Below are 19657 nucleotides of genomic sequence, written 5' to 3' on the forward strand. Positions count from 1 at the left end.
GATTGGATGGTTGTGGTTTGCTATTGGTTGATCTCATGTGAGTGACGGGTTGTCCCACCCTCGCGCGTCGCGCCTGTAAACAGAGAAGAGATGTCGCTGCAATTTGATTAAAGATTAAAAGGGAATTAAATTACAAATACTGCTATTTTCCATAAAAAATAAGAAATGTCAATTATGATTTCATGGTGACTTTAATATAAAGAACACTAAACCTGCAGTCAATAAGGTAAAACTTCTGTTTTGCCTTCTTTATAAGCCTGATGTAGTGGACAGTAACCGGAAAGGAGAAAAGGGAGGAATAGGATTGGTTACGCATTTGATTATACAAAAGGCTCTTCTTTGAGCATTTGCACTCCAGTACTTGACAGAATGCTTGACCAGAATGAAACCCATTTATCAGACACTCTGACTGACTGCTGCTTTCATGCACTGCAGCTGACAAAAACAGAGCTCGCATTCTCCAAATGAGTAACGCAAGCCACACAAGTCTATCAACAAACATGCACAACAGCATGCATAAAGTCAAAACTTACCACAGATTTCATGTGCAATGCATTCTGGGAGCTCAGAAACCCTTAACAACTCTGATTACTAGTTACGAGAACATCTGAGGGCATATTTGCTGGTCTAATGTGTTTTTATGTAGACATATTGTAGTATCTATGACTCCGGAAGCTCTCAATGCCGTATTAAATGTAGTTCCCTTTTTCCTTTTTGTTCTTCTGCGATATGCATTACCAAGCACTTGCAATAAAGCTATTTAAGTTTTATATAAAAATGAAATATTAAGGCGACCCAGAAGATTGTTTCGTTTTATTCATTTCAAAACTTTCCGATTCAAAGGTCAATGGCAAATCTATTTTCCCATTTAGCTTGTTTAAAGATTTGTGGTACTTTTTCACGGCGTCAGGTCTCAAGACAAATTCATTTAAAGAAATGAAGAGACTCTGAGCCAGAAATACAGGCTGGCCTGTATCAAAACCTTTCATCTAATAAAAAGAGGTTTATAACCGTAACAGCGCAGGAGCTGAATCTTCTCTGTGATGTGTGTCGTTGAAGGACCAGACCGTGAAGAATGATGCGATCAACAGGATGGCAGCCATGTCTTCAGCACAGATCGTCTCGGCCACGGCCATCCACAGCCGGCTGGGGCTCGCGGGACTCCCACGGGCCACCTTGCCTGGGTCGACAGGGGTAAGAGATGCCCCAGCCCACTTTAAATCCATTCACGTATCCAGAATATATCCATGCATCTGTATTGTTTTACACTAGCACTGCGTTGCTTTTGCTCCTTTTCTAGATTTGGCAGGTTCCAACAGGGCAGCCTGGTTCCTCACAAGAGTAAGTATATGTAACATACACTAATTAATTTACACATGGCTGAATGTGTGCCTATTAAAACAATGTATTATAAACTAATAAGCTTCTTAATAAACTAATCCTTGTAATAATCGCCTCTCTTGTTCCTCAGTATAAAGCCGTTCTCACAGCAGAATTACCCTATCCAGACGGCCACAGCCATTGCAGGTATGCACATCCACCGTTAACAGATGCCTTGGAAATTAATTATACTTTTATGAATGTGTTAGTTTGCATATGTAGATTTTGTTATTTGTAACAAGGATCAATCTGATTCTTATATTAGATTGGATGAGCCACTCAAAGCTGTTGCTTATAGCTAACATTAACCCAAAAAAAGCTACATTATTTTGTGGAAATTTTTATTCATTTATAGTTTATTACATATATAATATTTATATGAATGTGCTTCATTATATATATAGTATGAAGCACATTTATTTAAATTAATTAATTGATTTATGTAATAAACTATAAATGAATAAAATTGTTTAATTTATATAAATGTGCTTCATAATATTATAATTATTATAATATTACTTGGTGGAAGAATAGTTTATTATCGAATGATGATAATACAGTTTTGTTTATATAAAATAAAATTTACAAATATATTTATATAATGATATAATATGAGAATTACATTACTTGGCTGAGGAATTGTTTATCATTCAATTTCTATTTATATGATCAATTTATAATATAATAAATACAGTATATTTACACTATGATATATTTTATAATTTTCACTAAATTCACTTTATATGATATGTAAATATATAAATTATATGTATACTATTACATTAAAACAAAGTCATTACATTACTCAAGTAGAATTATTAATTTAAAAAATCTAGTATATTTATTATAGTTAAATCACCCAAAAGTGAAAATTCTGTCATCGTTTACTCACCCTCAAGTTGTTCCAAACCAAACCTGTATGAATTTCTTCCTTCTGCTGGACACAAAAGAAAATATTTTGAAGAATATGGGTAGCCAAACAGTTCATATGCCCTGTTGATTTCCGTGGTATGGGAAAAAAAATGGAATTCCTCAGGCCCATTAACTGTTTGGTTTCCGACATTCTTCAAAATATCTTCTTTTGTGTTCAGCAGAAGAAAGAAACTCATACAGGTTTGGAACAAGTTGATGATGACAGAATTTTCATTTTTGGGTGAAATATCCCTTTAACGGCTCCGGTCTTATTTCTTTAACGCATCACTGATGTTTGCAAATGCTGTGTTTGTGTGTGCAGCTTACGAGTCGCCGACATCCCTCACAGCCGCAATGCCGGTGTGGCATGGGCGCTCTATCGGCACCTCTAAACTGCGGCTGGTGGAGTTCTCCTCCTTCCTGGAGCATCAGCGGGACCCAGATTCAGTGAGTCAGCACACATACCCAGAATTACTGCAGAGATAGCGACAGAAGAGCAGCCTTGACCTGCTTTACACAGCACTGCTGCTCAAAAAAAGATGCTTTACTTCTTCAGTACTGAACTGTCACGTATAGATCAAATGAACATCACATAACAAACACCATTAAATGATGACTTTAGGCAGCTCTGGCATTTTTATTACCCATTAAATATTCACATTTCACATTTATTTGTATTGCGCTTTTTACAATACATATCGTTTCAAAGCAGTAGTTAAGCAATGTGTATTGAAATATTATATATATACAGTGAGGAAAATAAGTATTTGAACACCCTGCTGTTTTGCAAGTTCTCCCACTTAGAAATAATGGAGGGGTCTGAAATTGTCATCGTAGGTGCATGTCCACTGTGAGACATAATCCAGAAATCACAATGTATGATTTTTTAACTATTTATTTGTATGATACAGCTGCAAATAAGTATTTGAACACCTGTCAATCAGCTAGAATTCTGACCCTCAAAGACCTGTTAGTCTGCCTTTAAATGTCGACCTCCACTCCATTTATTATCCTAAATTAGATGCACCTTTTTGAGGTCGTTAGCTGCATAAAGACACCTGTCCACCCCATACAATCAGTAAGAATCCAACTACTAACATGGCCAAGACCAAAGAGCTGTCCAAAGACACTAGAGACAAAATTGTACACCTCCACAAGGCTGGAAAGGGCTACGGGGAAATTGCCAAGCAGCTTGGTGAAAAAAGGTCCACTGTTGGAGCAATCATTAGAAAATGGAAGAAGCTAAACATGACTGTCAATCTCCCTCGGACTGGGGCTCCATGCAAGATCTCACCTCATGGGGTCTCAATGATCCTAAGAAAGGTGAGAAATCAGCCCAGAACTACACGGGAGGAGCTGGTCAATGACCTGAAAAGAGCTGGGACCACCGTTTCCAAGGTTACTGTTGGTAATACACTAAGACGTCATGGTTTGAAATCATGCATGGCACAGAAGACTCCCCTGCTTAAACCAGCACATGTCCAGGCCCGTCTTAAGTTTGCCAATGACCATTTGGATGATCCAGAGGAGTCATGGGAGAAAGTCATGTGGTCAGATGAGACCAAAATAGAACTTTTTGGTCATAATTCCACTAAACGTGTTTGGAGGAAGAAGAATGATGAGTACCATCCCAAGAACACCATCCCTACTGTGAAGCATGGGGGTGGTAGCATCATGCTTTGGGGGTGTTTTTCTGCACATAGGACAGGCCGACTGCACTGTATTAAGGAGAGGATGACCGGGGCCATGTATTGCAAGATTTTGGGGAACAACCTCCTTCCCCAACATGACAATGACCCGAAGCACACAGCCAGGATAACCAAGGAGTGGCTCTGTAAGAAGCATATCAAGGTTCTGGCGTGGCCTAGCCAGTCTCCAGACCTAAACCCAATAGAGAATCTTTGGAGGGAGCTCAAACTCCGTGTTTCTCAGCGACAGGCCAGAAACCTGACTGATCTAGAGAAGATCTGTGTGGAGGAGTGGGCCAAAATCCCTCCTGCAGTGTGTGCAAACCTGGTGAAAAACTACAGGAAACGTTTGACCTCTGTAATTGCAAACAAAGGCTACTGTACCAAATATTAACATTGATTTTCTCAGGTGTTCAAATACTTATTTGCAGCTGTATCATACAAATAAAAAGTGAAAAAATCATACATTGCGATTTGTGGATTTTTTTTTTAGATTATGTCTCTCACAGTGGACATGCACCTACGATGACAATTTCAGACCCCTCCATGATTTCTAAGTGGGAGAACTTGCAAAATAGCAGGGTGTTCAAATACTTATTTTCCTCACTGTATATATATATTTCATAAAGTTTATTTAATAAAGTAAATAAATAAAAATATGCATATTCTGTAATATTACTATATTATTATTTGATTTGATTTATTATATTTCTGACTTTAGAAATGTTGCATTATGCGTTTGAGCGTGTGTATTCAACAACTAATTAAAGTAAATAAATAAAAATATGCATATTCTGTAATATTACTATATTATTATTTGATTTGATTTATTATATTTCTGACTTTAGAAATGTTGCATTATGCGTTTGAGCGTGTGTATTCAACAACTAATTAAAGTAAATAAATAAAAATATGCATATTCTGTAATATTACTATATTATTATTTGATTTGATTTATTATATTTCTGACTTTAGAAATGTTGCATTATGCGTTTGAGCGTGTGTATTCAACAACTAATTACACATCCCAGAAATTAAAAAAGGAATAAAATAGTTGTAAAAAAAGTCTATAAACCATAAACATCCCTTTATAATAATTCTGCATATTAAAATAAATAAATATAATATATATATATATAATTTTATAATTTTATAATATATAGATACATATATTCAGCAGAATTATTATAAAGGGATGTTTATGGTTTATAGTTCTGGGATGTGTAATTAGTTGTTGAATACACACGCTCAAACGCATAATGCAACATTTCTAAAGTCAGAAATCTATAATAAAATAATATAGTAAATATTACAGAAATATGCATATTTTTATTTATTTACTTTAATAAATAAATGTTATAGTATAACTTTATAGTTACATATAAAACTTTATAGTATACTTTATTTATTGCTTAAAAACACTTTTCACCAGATGAGTAATAATATGTGAAATTGCTCAGCTTATTTTGATTAAAGCTACTTTTACCATGAATGCAAATATGAATTGTAGTAACATTGCATTATTTTATTTGCATGTCCTTGGTGTTGGTTATATATAATATAATATCATATAATATAATAATATATAATATAGCTTTGGAGAAATGCAAATCCATTAAAACCACCTGCAGGTCTTGTTAGAGATGGTCATGATGACCAAGGTCACATCCTGCTTTTTTTCCTGATCCAATGATAATGCTGGAAATCTACAGAAGCTCAAGCGAGCACTTCTTAAAGGAACACACCAACTTTTTGGGACTTGAGCTTATTCACCGTATCCCCCAGAGTTAGATAAGTCCACACCATTCTCATCTCCGTGCATGCTCTGACTAACCCACCGCTAGCCTAGTTAGCACAAAGACTGGAGGTAAATGGCTCCAGCTAGCCTACTGCTCAATAAGTGACAAAATAACGCCAACATTTTCCTATTTACATGTTGTGATGTGTATAGTCACAGGGTGTACTAAGACCGACGGAAAATGAAAAGTTGCGATTTAGGAAAACGTTGGCGTTATTTTGTCACTTATTGAGCAGTAGGCTAGCTGGAGCCATTTACCTCCAGTCTTTGTGCTAAGCTAGGCTAGCGGTGGGTGCGTCAGACAGAGTTATGGCACACACGTGGATGAGAATGTATGGACTTATCTAACTCTGGGGGATACGGTGAATAAGCTGAAGTCCCAAAAAGTCGGCGTGTTCCTTTAAGTAATTTTCAGCTCAAATTGAATGAAGCACTAAGCTAAAACACATCTTTTCTGGTACACTAAAAGAACCCAGAGGTGTTGCAGCTGAGCCTGCTTATTATGATCTAGTAGTCATCCAAAAGTGTCTTTAAATCAGCTGACCGATGCTGAATGTCCTATTTAAGCGCTGATCTGACTGCACTCAAGACAATGAAGACAAAACTGCATGCGTAGATTAAAAGTGAGACCTGGGAAGAACTTCTCGTGACCTACAGGTTATCAAAATGTCTCGTGTCCGTGTTATAGCAGACCTGTGTAATCTATCATGTTGGCAGCATCTCTATGAAATGCTTGTCCCTCTGGTCTGGCGTGACAGCTGCTATTAATCATGTGTTTGTAGCTCTACGCAGAACGAGTCGCGTTCTCTATACAGCCACACAAACACTCAGCTTCGGGGTGGAGGTTCAGAACGTACCTGAAACCGCTTCACAAATGCCATCTGAAATGCTTCATTACGGACACAAACAACATTTGGGAATAGCATTTGAACTAAACTAGAAAAAAAAAGCTTGTTCCTTCAACAGACAGTTATTTTTTGGCAAAATGAAATACGTTGTATCGATCTAATTACGAACTCTTTTTGCAGTACAACAAGCATCTGTTTGTGCACATCGGCCAGACAAATTACTCGTACAACGATGCGCTCCTGGAGACAGTGGACATACGTCAAATCTACGACAAATTCCCTGAGAAGAAGGGTGGGCTGAAGGAGCTGTTTGGAAAAGGGCCTCAGAACGCCTTCTTCCTGGTCAAGTTCTGGGTGAGTCTGAGAGCGCTTGTGTTCATTTGAGCGTTAGCGCATGTGCTGTGCTATACAAATTGAGTTTGAATCGTTTTCCAATCTCATTTCCTTCTTTTTTTCCACATCATTGTATGTGCTACTTCACCTATCAGTCCAATAAAAATGTCCAGAAACACCTGTAATAGTGAGAAAAACCTTGCCACTTAAAGGACATAAAGGATCTGCTGCTAACATCTTGGTGCCAGATACCACAGCACACCTTCGGGGTTTTGCTGTTTTGGCAGCAAAAGGGGGATCAAAACAATATTAGGAAGGCAGTCAGAATATTCTGCCTGATCGGTGTATATACGGACAAAAAACAACAACAACGCTTTCCTATGAAATAAATCCGCCATACATCAGCTGTTGAAAAATCAGTGTCTGTCGACCACTAGTGACCTGCATAAGTTTGAATGGAGGCAGCTGAAACGGTTCAACACGTTCGCATTTGATTAAAGTGCTGCGTTAAAGCCAGCAGTGGTGTATTTAATCCCTGGGCGGTCTGAATGTGAAACACAGCGTGCGCTGTCCTTTAATACTGCTGATGCTGGATTTGATAGGGAGCCTTTATTTGAACACCTGCCGCTCTGAGCGACAGGTGCAAGCGCATGAGCACATCAGACGGCCACATCCTGTACAGCCTGAAATAAAGAAGAACACCGCTCTCTGAAGGTTAACACTTATTACACTCTTACATCGGATACTAGTTTTCAGATGGCGGTTTGTGCTGGCCAAAACGCGCGCCTGGTTTATCTTTTACTAATTGGTGTTTTTAGGACAACAGCAGCTGAAATGAATAGAGCGTTCTTATTGTTTTTGATCTATACACAGTCGTGGCGTAATAAATCATGTTTTATAGCCTTGAAATCTCTCAGACAAAAAGTCACAAAAAATCTCTGTACAAAAGAAGTTTTATGTTCTTTCAGCAGCGTTTGATATACTCAGCGTTTTAAAATAGACTTGCACAAGTTTCATTAAACGCAGCTGTAAATAAGACGCCAGTGATTCCAGGTGTCTGTGGCCTTGAGAAATATCACAGAAGGCTCTATTCAGTTTAAAGTAGCCGAAGAGTTTACTGTTGATTAAAGCACCTTTTATTTATTAGCGTCTGACAAATGACTCCCCTGTTTTCCCAACTGTATGCAAACAGTGTGGTCGAATTTGCTTTTGTCAACATATTTTCCCTCCATCCGTTTATTTGTCGTCACTGAGCTGTTATTTGGTGCGTCCGCAGGCCGACCTGAACTGCAACATCCAGGAGGATTCTGGGGCATTCTATGGCGTGACCAGTCAGTACGAGAGCTCAGAGAACATGACCATTACCTGCTCGACAAAAGTCTGCTCCTTCGGGAAACAAGTGGTTGAAAAAGTTGAGGTGAGGAATGCTAAGAGTGCTAATGAATATTAAATGAATATGATCATAAAAGAGTAAAAAGATGTTTGTAAATTTCAAAATGTATCCTTGTAACTTACTATAATATAAGTTTTGTTCATTTCACTTGTTTTTTGTAAATATTTTAAATATATTTTTATAAAACGTATTTTTATATTTCAAATTTGTAATTTTTTTAAAAGTTCAGTTAATATACAATTATACTTATTGTAATATTTATAATCATATATACATGTAAAATGTAATATATTTAATTTATAATATGTATTTTTATACACAATTATATTAATTTTATTTGTATTTTTTTTAAAGTTCAGTTAATAAATTTTACTTGTAATATTTTTAAATCATACATATGTGTAAAATGTAGATATAATATATATACAATTGCAGTTTTTAACGTTTAGTTATATTAGAAATATTGTCATATTTAAAATCATATATACATGTAAAAAATATAGGATAAGTTCAGTTAATATTCACTTTTATTAGAAATATTGTAATATATTTGTATTGTATATATGATTTTAAATATTACAATATTTTTAATAAAAGTGAATATTAACTGAAAATAATCATATTATATTGTATATAAAAAACATATTTTTTACATGTATATATGATTTTAAATATGTATTTTTATATACAATATGATTTTTATTTATTCATTTTTAAAGTTCAGTTAATATTCACTTTTATTAGAAATATTGTAATATTTAAAATCAAATATACATGTAAAAAATATTATATGATTTTTTTTTAAAGTTCAGTTAATATTCACTTTTATTAGAAATATTGTAATATTATATTGTTACATGTATATAGGATTTTAAATATTACAATATTTCTAATAAAAGTGAATATTAACTGAACTTAAAATGTTAAAAATATATATTATAATTGTATATAAAAATACATATATTTTTTACATGTATATATGATTTTAAATATTACAATATTTCTAATAAAAGTGATAATTAACTGAACTTTAAAAATAAAAAAAATAATATGTATGCATATTATGTAATTATATATATATAATTTTAAATACAGTTTAAATGATTTTTTTTACTGTTTTTATTAAATTTTATTTGACATACATTACATATTTCAATATGTCAATTGTAATATATATATATATATATAGATATATAGATTGAAAACTGTATGAATTAATTTAATTATTTAATTATCTTATTTCTTTGTCTGTTGTGGTAGACGGAGTATGCTCGGTTTGAGAACGGCCGTTTTGTGTACAAGATCAGCCGGTCTCCCATGTGTGAATACATGATCAACTTCATCCATAAGCTCAAGCACCTGCCCGAGAAGTACATGATGAACAGCGTACTAGAAAACTTTACCATCCTATTGGTAGGTCCTACAATTCCCATGTCATTCTGTTCCCTAAATGCACGTGTGCAAATGCTAGCGATCACTAAAAGCAGCCTCTCTCGCACCGTTCCTGCAGGTGGTGACGAACAGAGAAACTCAAGAGACCCTACTGTGCATGGCCTGCGTGTTCGAGGTCTCAAACAGCGAGCACGGCGCTCAGCATCACATCTACAGACTGGTCAAAGACTGAGGCTCCCGACTCACACGAGTAACACTATGAGCAGTCAGTCAGCGGCCCGCTGCCCACAGAGAGGGGGAAACAGAACAGTGGAGACTTTATATTCACCGAGGCTTTTAGGCGACAGGCCAAGGGCGGCAAAGCCTGACGGACTAAGAAAAGCCTTTGAATGACTCACAACCTCATTTTAAGTGGCTGTGCCTCTGTCAGTCCCACCCAGAAGGCTTTTGTCACGTTTTGGGTGAGGTCTGGAATGAATAATTACATTATAATTTGTTCATCACTCGTGTTTTGGTGTTTATTTTTCTTTAACCTGTCGTGTGTGAAACGGTACGGTTTTGATATTTTGTTTGGATGTCTGTTTAACTTGGTTGATGTTTTAAACCACAATGTGTTTGGAAAGAACGTTGCTTATATAAACTCGTATTGTCATAGTACATGAAAGCTTTTTCTATTGTTCAACCTTTTATTCAGCCTTCGCCCCTGGTATTTTTGTTTTCACCTTTAGTGGATTTAACTCTAATGAAAGAGCATAAAAAGGTACTGTATTATTTATGTGGAACTACCTGCCTTACACTGCACATGGGCTGTTCCAGTACTAAAACACTAAGAAACAAATCATTTTCTTTAATAGAAACTTTAACAAATGATGTTGGACAGATACAAACCTTAATCAGTTTTGTTTATTTGTGAATTTGCTTTTAAAGCTGGTGTAACTTTTTCCTGTTATAAATGATATGCAGAGAGTGAAAGTAAAGCCATTTCATGGGTTAATTTTGGCGAAAACTGCGCTACGAAAACATTGACTCGACCAATGGCGTGCGTGGGGGGCGGGGCTAGCAATGTTTATTTTTGAAATTCCGCTAGGTGGCGCTGTTGGGGCAAACAAAATGACATACTTCAGATTTAATAAACTAGCAGCACGTCCCCTATCAGAATAGGCTACAGAATAAAGTAATTTACATAGCAAAATCACCAAAGCATATTGTGCCTTAGTGTTCATCGTCACTGACTTGTGAGTAGTAGCCTACATAACTTGACGTTTGTATTTTGTCCCACACATACACAAAAAAATCTGCCACTTTTGTTTTTGTCAAGCCAGTCTAAGCAAAGTAGGTCACATTTCGCTCTTGTAACCAAATAAACACATTCTATCACTTCAGTTCATGCCAAGTGAAAGCTACAGGTGTTGAAAGTGCCTTTTGTTTGTTTTTTCCAGCTCAGAAAATTGTCGACGCCAAAAAAAAAAAAGGAACAAAAAGTCAGATTTGGATTCTATCACCTTAATGCCTTTGACATTTTACAAGCTGGGAAAAAAACAATTATATATTTTTAATCTCAATATGAACACGTCAAAAATTCATTTTCCACCCTGTAAAGAAAGCAGTTGATTGTAGTGTCGTGTATATAGGGAAAGAGATTTCATGTACACCGTGATGTTACTGACGAGTGACAGTCCAGTGCTTAAAGAGCCGTCTTTTGTCTTATTTACCACACAAGATTGTGGGTTTTGTTTTGTTTGTTTGTTTCGTCAACCATGTTTTCAGAGTATCTGTTAGTAAAATGAGCATTAAAACGGAACACTAATGTATTTGACGGCAGTTTGTTTGTTTTCAGTGAAGAGAACACTGTCTGAAAAGCACTGCGACGCGGAGCTTTTTAATAATGTGGACTCTTATAATTGTTTTCAATCGTGTATATTTTCCTTGAGGGGATGACACGAAAAAAATGAAAATAAACTTTTAGTGTTTGTACTGCAAACTGTTTTCCTTGGCTTCTCTGTTTTCTCCGTGCTACATAATTAGTAGCATTATTGTTTGTTTTGACATGTGGCTCTGTTTTGGAGGACGTTTAAAAAATACATAGGCCTGTGTAATGTTTATTACAACCACTATGTGGCAGTACATTGTCAATAATGACACTACACTACCCTATTTTCTTCAACTAAAATGTAATACAAATTAACTACCAATGAAAGCAACATTATTATATAAAATAACTAAAATAATAACATTTATTAATATAATAATATATTACTGTTATTGTAAAGATTTATTATACATTTTATACCTATTTATATATAGAGTATTATTATACACAATAAATTATTATTTGTTGATAGCAAACGTATGTCTGCAAGATATCTGTTAAAGAGCAGTTCATTTGGAAAGCATCTGCTATTTACAAACATCTGATAGACGTCTTTTACACACATTAAAACCTAAACATCTTAAAGACATTTGTTTAAACGTCTATTTGACATCTGACAACGTCCTATAGATGTATTACAGATGAGCTAACACTCTAAAAACACACGTCAAATAGACGTCTCTGAGATGTACGCATTATAAATTGATGATGATTAATGGAGCTCTACAGATGTTGACAGGTCTGTATTAGCACAGCAGAACTGTCGATATAATCCTAACGGCTTTTTTCACCAGGAAAGTTGCCTTTTGCCCTCTCTCATCCGGCCTAAATCCGCACCGACCGATGGCAAATTTGGACATCCGGTTATGCACAGCTGGATAATACCAGCCTAGTGATTTACTTTAGTCGTTGACCTTTTCCAGTCTAAGAATCTCTAGTGAACACGTTACAGGCTTAATCTTACACAGGCCTACAGTAAGGCCTAAATCTCATTTTATCAAATGTACTTTACGTCATGAACAGACGTAGGCTACCAGCAATTTAAAGAAAAAGTAACACCAATATTAACAAAGATTATACGTTATATAATGCATCATATATAACATGTTCTTAGGACAAGGGTATTTTTCCTAAATGTCTTAAATTGGGGCACATGTCTATTTTAAATGTTACAAATGGATGTGATTTATTCTAATTACAAGAGGGATTCCCAAACATTTTGGTTTGTCGAACCCCTTAAAATATTTATTAGAGGCAACCCTTGATACTTCGAGGTAATATTTTAATAATTTAACAGTGTTCACGGTTCTCTGATGTTGGTTGATGACAGGTAAACTAATACAATTATTAATCGCATTTAACATAAAGGTTTTTGTTTACATAATATACATCGATCAGGCATGACATTATGACCTAATATTGTGTTAGTTCCCCTTTTGCTGCCAGAACAGCCCTGACCCATCCACTAGACCCCTGAAGGTGTGCTGTGGTATCTGGCACCAAGATGTTCGCAGCAGATCCTGTAAGTCCTGTAAATTGCAAGTTTGTTCAGCACATCCCACAGATGCTCGATTGTATTGAGATCTGGGGAATTTGGAGGCCAAGTCAACACCTCAAACTCGTTGTTGTGCTCCTCAAACCATTCCTGAACCTTTGTGGCGGGCGCATTATCCTGCTGAAAGAGGCCACAGCCACCAGGGAATACCATTTCCATGAAAGGATGTACATGGTCTGCAACAATGCTTAGGTATGTGGTACGTGTCAAAGTAACATCCACACGGATGGCAGGACCCAGGGTTTCCCAGCAGAACATTGCCCAAAACATCCCACTGCCTCCGCCGGCTTGCCTTCTTCCCATAGTGCATCCTGGGGCCATGTGTTCCCCAGGTAAGTGTGCCGCACACATCCACATGATGTTAAAGAAAACGTGATTCCTCAGACCAGACCTTCTTCCATTGCTCCGTGGTCCAGTTCTGATGCTCACGTGCCACATGTTGGCGCTTTCGGCGGTGGACAGGGGTCAGCATGGGCAACCTGACTCCATACGCAACAAACTGCAATGCACTGTGTATTCTGACACTTTTCTATCAGAACAAGCGTTAACTTTGAGCTACAGTAGCTCGTCTGTTTGATCGGACCACACGGGCCAGCCTTCGCTCCCCACGTGCATCAATGAGCCTTGGCCGCCCATGTCGCCGGTTCATCACTGTTCCTTCCTTGGACCGCTTTTGATAGATACTGACCACTGCAGACCGGGAACACCCCATGAGAGCTGCAGTTTTGGAGATGCTCTGACCCAGTCGTCTAGCCATCACAATTTGTTCCTTGTCAAACTCGCTCAAATCCTTACGTTTGCCAATTTTTCCTGCTTCTAACACATCAACTTTGAGGACAAAATGTTCACTTGCTGCCTAACATATCCCACCCACTAACAGGTGCCATGATGAAGAGATAATCAGTGTTATTCAATTCACATAATGTTATGCCTGATTGATGTATATATATATATAATATGTATACACACCATTTTTTTTTATGTTAGATGCGATTAATTGACAGCACTAAATTTAACTAATGATGTAATTATTAGCTTTTCATTAACTCCAGTTTGTGAAATAACGAATTACAAATCTTTATATGTTTGTGTTATTAAAACATTTATGATGTTTCAAACATTGATTTGTGACGGATTGTGTTTACATTTTGCTGAAAAGCATATAACTATTGCTCTTGGATTGTTCATTTTTGTAAATTACAGTTTTAAGAATTCATTCGTTTTTGCAGCAACCACGGCTGGATCTTTGTTTCAAAACAACAGTGTGTTTAATGGCAGGTTCATTATTTGTCAACATTTATTTAGTCAACTATAGGCCTACCTCTATTTTTTTCTGTGAAGGAAATGTTCAAATGCATTTTGTGCATACACAGAAATACTTTAAAAGTTCCGCAGTATTCAGTGGCGTAAATGTGTGACAACTAGCACCGATATTCTCAGTATGTGTTTATGATCATAAACACATCTCAGTGCGTTATTATCAACAATGAGTAAAGTTGTAGTATAAAGTCATGTGATGTTGGGACTCAGTGAGTGTGGGAGGTGCCTGAGCCCTCAGAAACACGCTGCTGTAGTTCAACTTCAGGGACAAACACAACTCTCAGTTCACACTGACGGGCGCGCGGGACGAGCAATATCTCTAGTTTTTACCCCGTCTAACATTATATGAATGTGAAAGGGCATTATCGATGTGAATTATCATGGAACAAGAGGAGAGCAAAATCTCGGTGTGGGTATGCCGGGAGGAGAAGCTGGTGTCCGGACTGTCCAGGCGCACCACCTGCGCGGACGTGGTAAAAGTGCTGCTGGAGGACCAGACCATACAGCAAGGCGCGATGCTCAGTGGTACTCCACAGTCTTACTGTGTTGTGGAGAAATGGAGGGGGTTCGAGCGGATTCTGCCGAATAAAACGAAAATCCTTCGGCTGTGGGGCGCTTGGGGCGACGAGCAAGAAAACGTGCGCTTCGTCCTGGTCAGAAGCGATGCGTCGCTGCCCAACAACGGACCGAGGAGCGCCGAAGCTCGGGTCGTGCTCAGCAAAGACAGTCCCTGCACTGCCAGAACCACTATGCCATTTTCACAGGACAAACAGCGGAGGATTGTGCGGAAGGCTTTTAGAAAGTTGGATAAAATGAATAGGAAGAAAGAGGAGCCTTCCAAAGACAAATCCGCGGAGAAAATGGAAACGCTCGTTCATCTTATTATTTCGCAGGACCATACCATTCGACAGCAGGTGCAGCGAATAAAAGAGTTGGACGGCGAAATAGAAAGGTATGAATCAAAAGTTCACTTGGACAGAATGAAAATACACGGCGTGAACTATGTGCAAGACACGTATTTGCTCGACCAGGGCTTGGATGCCGACCCCGGCGCGCATCCGGACGCGTCCTTTGCGCAGTTTGAGGAATACGCGTCACGCTGCGACCAAGTCATTCAACTTCAGGAGGAACTAACCGAGAGGGAGGCTCTGATGGAGATACTTACAGGTGAAATACAAGAAGAACTCAACCAAAGGTGGATGAGACGGCGGCAGGAGGAGCTCTCCAACAAAGACGCGGAGAGCGCTGGGGAAGAAGCGGCCCTCAAGGTGACTTCAGTCCCCGAGGAGCCGGTCCCAGTTGCTCCGGACCTCTTAACAGACAATGAACTCCAATTAGACGAGGAGAGGATCAAAACGCAACTGGATACGAGTTTATACATCGGGCTGCGCTTGAACACCGATCTGGAGACGGTGAGGAGCGACTTGGATATGAGTCAGGAGCTTTTGGACGCGAAGGAACAGGAGTTGAGGGAATTACTTGAAAAGGTTCACAGATTAGACGAGTTGGAAGGGAAACAGGCTGACGACAGCAAAGATGAGGGAGAAACGGACCAACTGCCTTCCGTGGACAAAGACAATGTTTGGGTAGAGCAGGCGAGGGGACTGTCAAAAACATGCGCCAATGATGATGACTCGGACACTGGACTGAGTTCAATGCACAGCCAAGACTCGGATAACGCACCTGTTTGCGAGTCACTTGTGTGACAGGCACGTGCTGCTGTTAATACAGTTGAAATCGGAATCGAACTCAGGGAAAATTTCGCCTCTGTAGATTTCAGTAATATGCTCTCTTTATAAGAGAGGACTGCATGTAAATTATACCAATGTAGTGTTATGATCTAATTGCCTCAAATATACACATGGAGAATAGCTTATAAGGTGCAGCTTATCAAATACCAATGCATAGACTGAGAGATGTCCACTGTGTGCTGACTAATGTTATAATACCAACACTATGTATTTGTGTTATGTAGCCTTATGTTTAAACGTTAAGAGTTTTGTGGTTTAAGTAGTGTCGCTCTTCCTAAATGTTCAAATATATGCAGATATAACATTTACGGTTTCCTTTCCGGGAAAATATAGATTTTTGTCCAATCAGACGCTCTCTAGAATGAGATTTACTGAAAAAAAGGATATGATCAATAAGTTATGACAACATGTTTTTACATTGCTTTAACTCATCAAAATAAGTTATGCAATTTTCAACTTTTTTACAAGTTATACAAGAATCAACTCATTTTTTTAAAGTCAGTTTGATGTAATTGAAGTTTAAATGACTTAAACACCCAAGTTGATCGTACTTAAAAATTTGAGGTAGCAACTTTTTTTTTTTTTTTACAGTGTTTTTTTTTTTACAAACATCAGTTTTTCGGCTGTGATGTAACTGAAATCTGTTGGCAATTTAAAAATAAAAAGGATAAGGCTTTTGATATGTCCCGCTTACACTTCCTGTTTCAACAGCTGTATTTAGGTGTTAGGGGGCAGGACATTCTCCTTTTAGAGAGCATCTGATTGGACAAAAATCTGTGTAGTGCAGGATGAGTAACCAATTTTTTTTGCGATACACTTCCTGTTTTAACACATCTGTATTTAGGTCACACCCATAAACCATGATTTGCTAGTCAGTGTGCAGGTGGTATTAGGGGGCGGGGCATTCTCCTTTTAGAGAGCATCTGATTGGACTAAAATCTGTGTAGTGCAGGATGAGTCACATCGCAAATATGAAATGTTTATATTTGCTAAAAGTGAGATTCGTCAATGTTTAGCATATACAACTTCTTAACGCACATCGACTAAAAACCACAAAACTCTAGAGTCTTTAAATGTCTGCAGAATTATTTATTGTACAAAATTTAGGCAAATAAAATAATGCTAACCACTTCCATCCTCACCACGCGACTAATTTGAACGATTCACAGTAAACAGCTCTTACACAAGGAATCAATTTGCATAACCAGAAAATATTCTGAGAACTACAGTTGTGGTAATCAAAAGGTGCGTGCGAAGCACATACTTCTGAGGAGCTGATGCGTGAATCCCTGTTTGCTTACAGTGAAGAGATAGACTGAGGCAATTTCAAAACGAGACTGCTAATTAAACTAAACGTACAGTACGGGAATTTGCAGTTAAGTCATTTCTGCTGAATCTTTTTGTTTCTACCCATTCATTTTTTTGTCACAAAGGACCTTTCAGCATTAAATGTATTTTGTGGTTGACTAATTTCACACAATGCATATGATTTCTCCATTGCAACTAATAGCAAAATTATCAAATGGAATGCCCAAATGCTGTTGTAGCCATTCATCTCAATTTGTGGTTGCTTACAAAGTCATTTATGAATTCTATCATTATATGAATTGAATATGAATCAAAATGGTCTTGCTGCTGTAGTACAAATGCATTATGAAGCATGAAGTCACATATACACTAAAAACATGCCACAAACTGTACATTCAGTTCCGGCATGACCTGAGAAGTTTGGGCAGGGCATCCAACCAACCCTTAATGCAGAAGTGTCACTGAGTTCAGGGATTCTGGGGTGTATGAAGAGGATTTAAGAGTTAAGCCTTAAATGTGATGTTTAAAAACAGAGGAAGAAAAGGGAAAGAGCCGCCCTCCCACTTCATTCTCAATTACATAGTTTTGAAAGGGATGAATTATGGCATTTGGAAAAGCTCTAATATGTCAGAACTCTCCAAATTTGCAGATAAAATAAAAACTTCCAGTTATCATATAGACATCATCAAATTAAGGTTAAAGAGTGCTGAAATACTTAGACTTTATGATTTATGCTCTAAAATAGAGCCATTTATTTGTAAAAATAATTAGGCATTTAATTCCCCATCATTTAAAATGAAGCAAATCCATCAGAAGTCATAAAAGAGAATAAAATTCTGGGTCTGGTTTCCTGTTGGCAACAGCGTGTTCTGTGATTAAAGCCGAAGAGGAGGGGACAGATGATAAAGCGCCATTAATCTGGATTGGATTGAACCATTTTGAATAAACAACAGCTCTGACGGTTTTGGAAAAGATTCAAGAACAGCTGGACGAGCAGAGATGCACAGCGTGCCAATGTGGGACAAACACGGGCCGTGTTGAATCAGGCGGCATGCTGAGAGGGCGAAAATGACATTCGACAAAACCTTCAGGATTATTCTTGGGATCGCAAGAACTGCTGTATTGTAAAAACGTCGATCTAATGTTTGCCATTATTTATTGTCCTCGTTATCTGTCTAAAATAAAAGCAGGGGATTTGTGACGATAAACCGGTGTGTTTATGTCTTCTGAGCCGACACGGGCTCATTACACAAGCATAATTGAGATCACCAGTGCAGTTTTGACAGGATCAAAGACATGTCATTCAAAAAGTCTTTTAAGCACTTTAAATTACGTCTTACAATGAGATAGTAATAGAAGTAGTTCATTTTGAAGGGGCACACTCAATAACTGCTGTCATTCATTACAGGAAGTGATGCGTAAATGATTGACACATGAAAAAATACCTCAAAGGCAAAAAAGTGTGTCAATTTTGTACTCGGCATCAAAGTTAATGCATGGAATGAGCTGTAATTGTTGTCTTGGATTACAACTGTGAAACGGACGAATTTGAACCGCTTAGGCTAGATTAAGAAGCCATTGTTAGCAGTGTGCAGCATTTAACAAAGAAAACAGGCTATGCAGCCTTTATCATTAAGAATAATAATAATTTTTTTTATTGTTAAGCAACTGTAGGTTACCAAAGCAACCACACAAACATCATCAACATCTTTATTTTTTCTTTAAAGACCCCCTATGGTGAAAATCAAGTTTTTAAATGTTGTTTCTATGTCTATGTGGTGTTTTTAATATGCTTTAATATACGAACCATGCGCAAATTCATCAGTCGACACCATTGCAATGAATTCACAAACGTGGTTTGAAATCGTGTTTCTTACATCACCAACTTGTAACCAATCATGTCAACATGCGGGCGGGCTTTAGCATATCATTAACTGACCGCTCTGAAGCAGTGGAGTCTCAAGAGAAGCCAGTTTATCCCTGTATATTTTTCTGTTGATGTGAAAAATCAGGTAAAGTTTGCAATATGGTGGGCGAATTATGTATATGTTGTATATTAAGATGTTATGATGAACTAAGCCTTTCTCCACTGACGTTCTAAGTTGTTCA

At 37.4% G+C, this 19657-nt stretch overlaps 2 protein-coding genes across 4 annotated transcripts in view; both read left to right on the top strand.

Annotated features, from left to right (window-relative positions):
* The window catches only part of tead1a (TEA domain family member 1a), a 46948-nt gene extending 35226 nt beyond the window's left edge, over positions 1 to 11722 (top strand). For all 3 annotated transcript variants that reach the window (XM_079810101.1, XM_079810100.1, XM_079810102.1), the window contains 8 exons: positions 1060 to 1194; positions 1301 to 1341; positions 1472 to 1527; positions 2615 to 2739; positions 6807 to 6980; positions 8236 to 8376; positions 9613 to 9765; positions 9863 to 11722. In XM_079810101.1, coding sequence (XP_079666227.1) covers positions 1060 to 1194; positions 1301 to 1341; positions 1472 to 1527; positions 2615 to 2739; positions 6807 to 6980; positions 8236 to 8376; positions 9613 to 9765; positions 9863 to 9976 — 939 coding nt within the window. In that variant the 3' untranslated portion in view covers positions 9977 to 11722. The remainder of the gene's footprint in view (positions 1 to 1059; positions 1195 to 1300; positions 1342 to 1471; positions 1528 to 2614; positions 2740 to 6806; positions 6981 to 8235; positions 8377 to 9612; positions 9766 to 9862) is intronic.
* Positions 11723 to 14758: 3036 nt separating this feature from the next.
* Positions 14759 to 18747, top strand: rassf10a (Ras association domain family member 10a). Its single transcript, XM_079808861.1, has one exon. It carries the CDS (start codon positions 14870 to 14872, stop codon positions 16193 to 16195), a length of 1326 nt encoding a protein of 441 aa, XP_079664987.1. The 5' UTR covers positions 14759 to 14869; the 3' UTR covers positions 16196 to 18747.
* The last annotated feature ends 910 nt before the right edge of the window (positions 18748 to 19657 follow it).

The sequence above is a fragment of the Gobio gobio genome (assembly GCF_949357685.1).
Source record: "Gobio gobio genome assembly, chromosome: 25".
NCBI lineage: Eukaryota > Metazoa > Chordata > Actinopteri > Cypriniformes > Gobionidae > Gobio > Gobio gobio.

Bases quoted from the DNA above. Each gene is read 5' to 3' on its own strand.
- rassf10a (XM_079808861.1), top strand. From the start codon at position 14,870: ATGGAACAAGAGGAGAGCAAAATCTCGGTGTGGGTATGCCGGGAGGAG.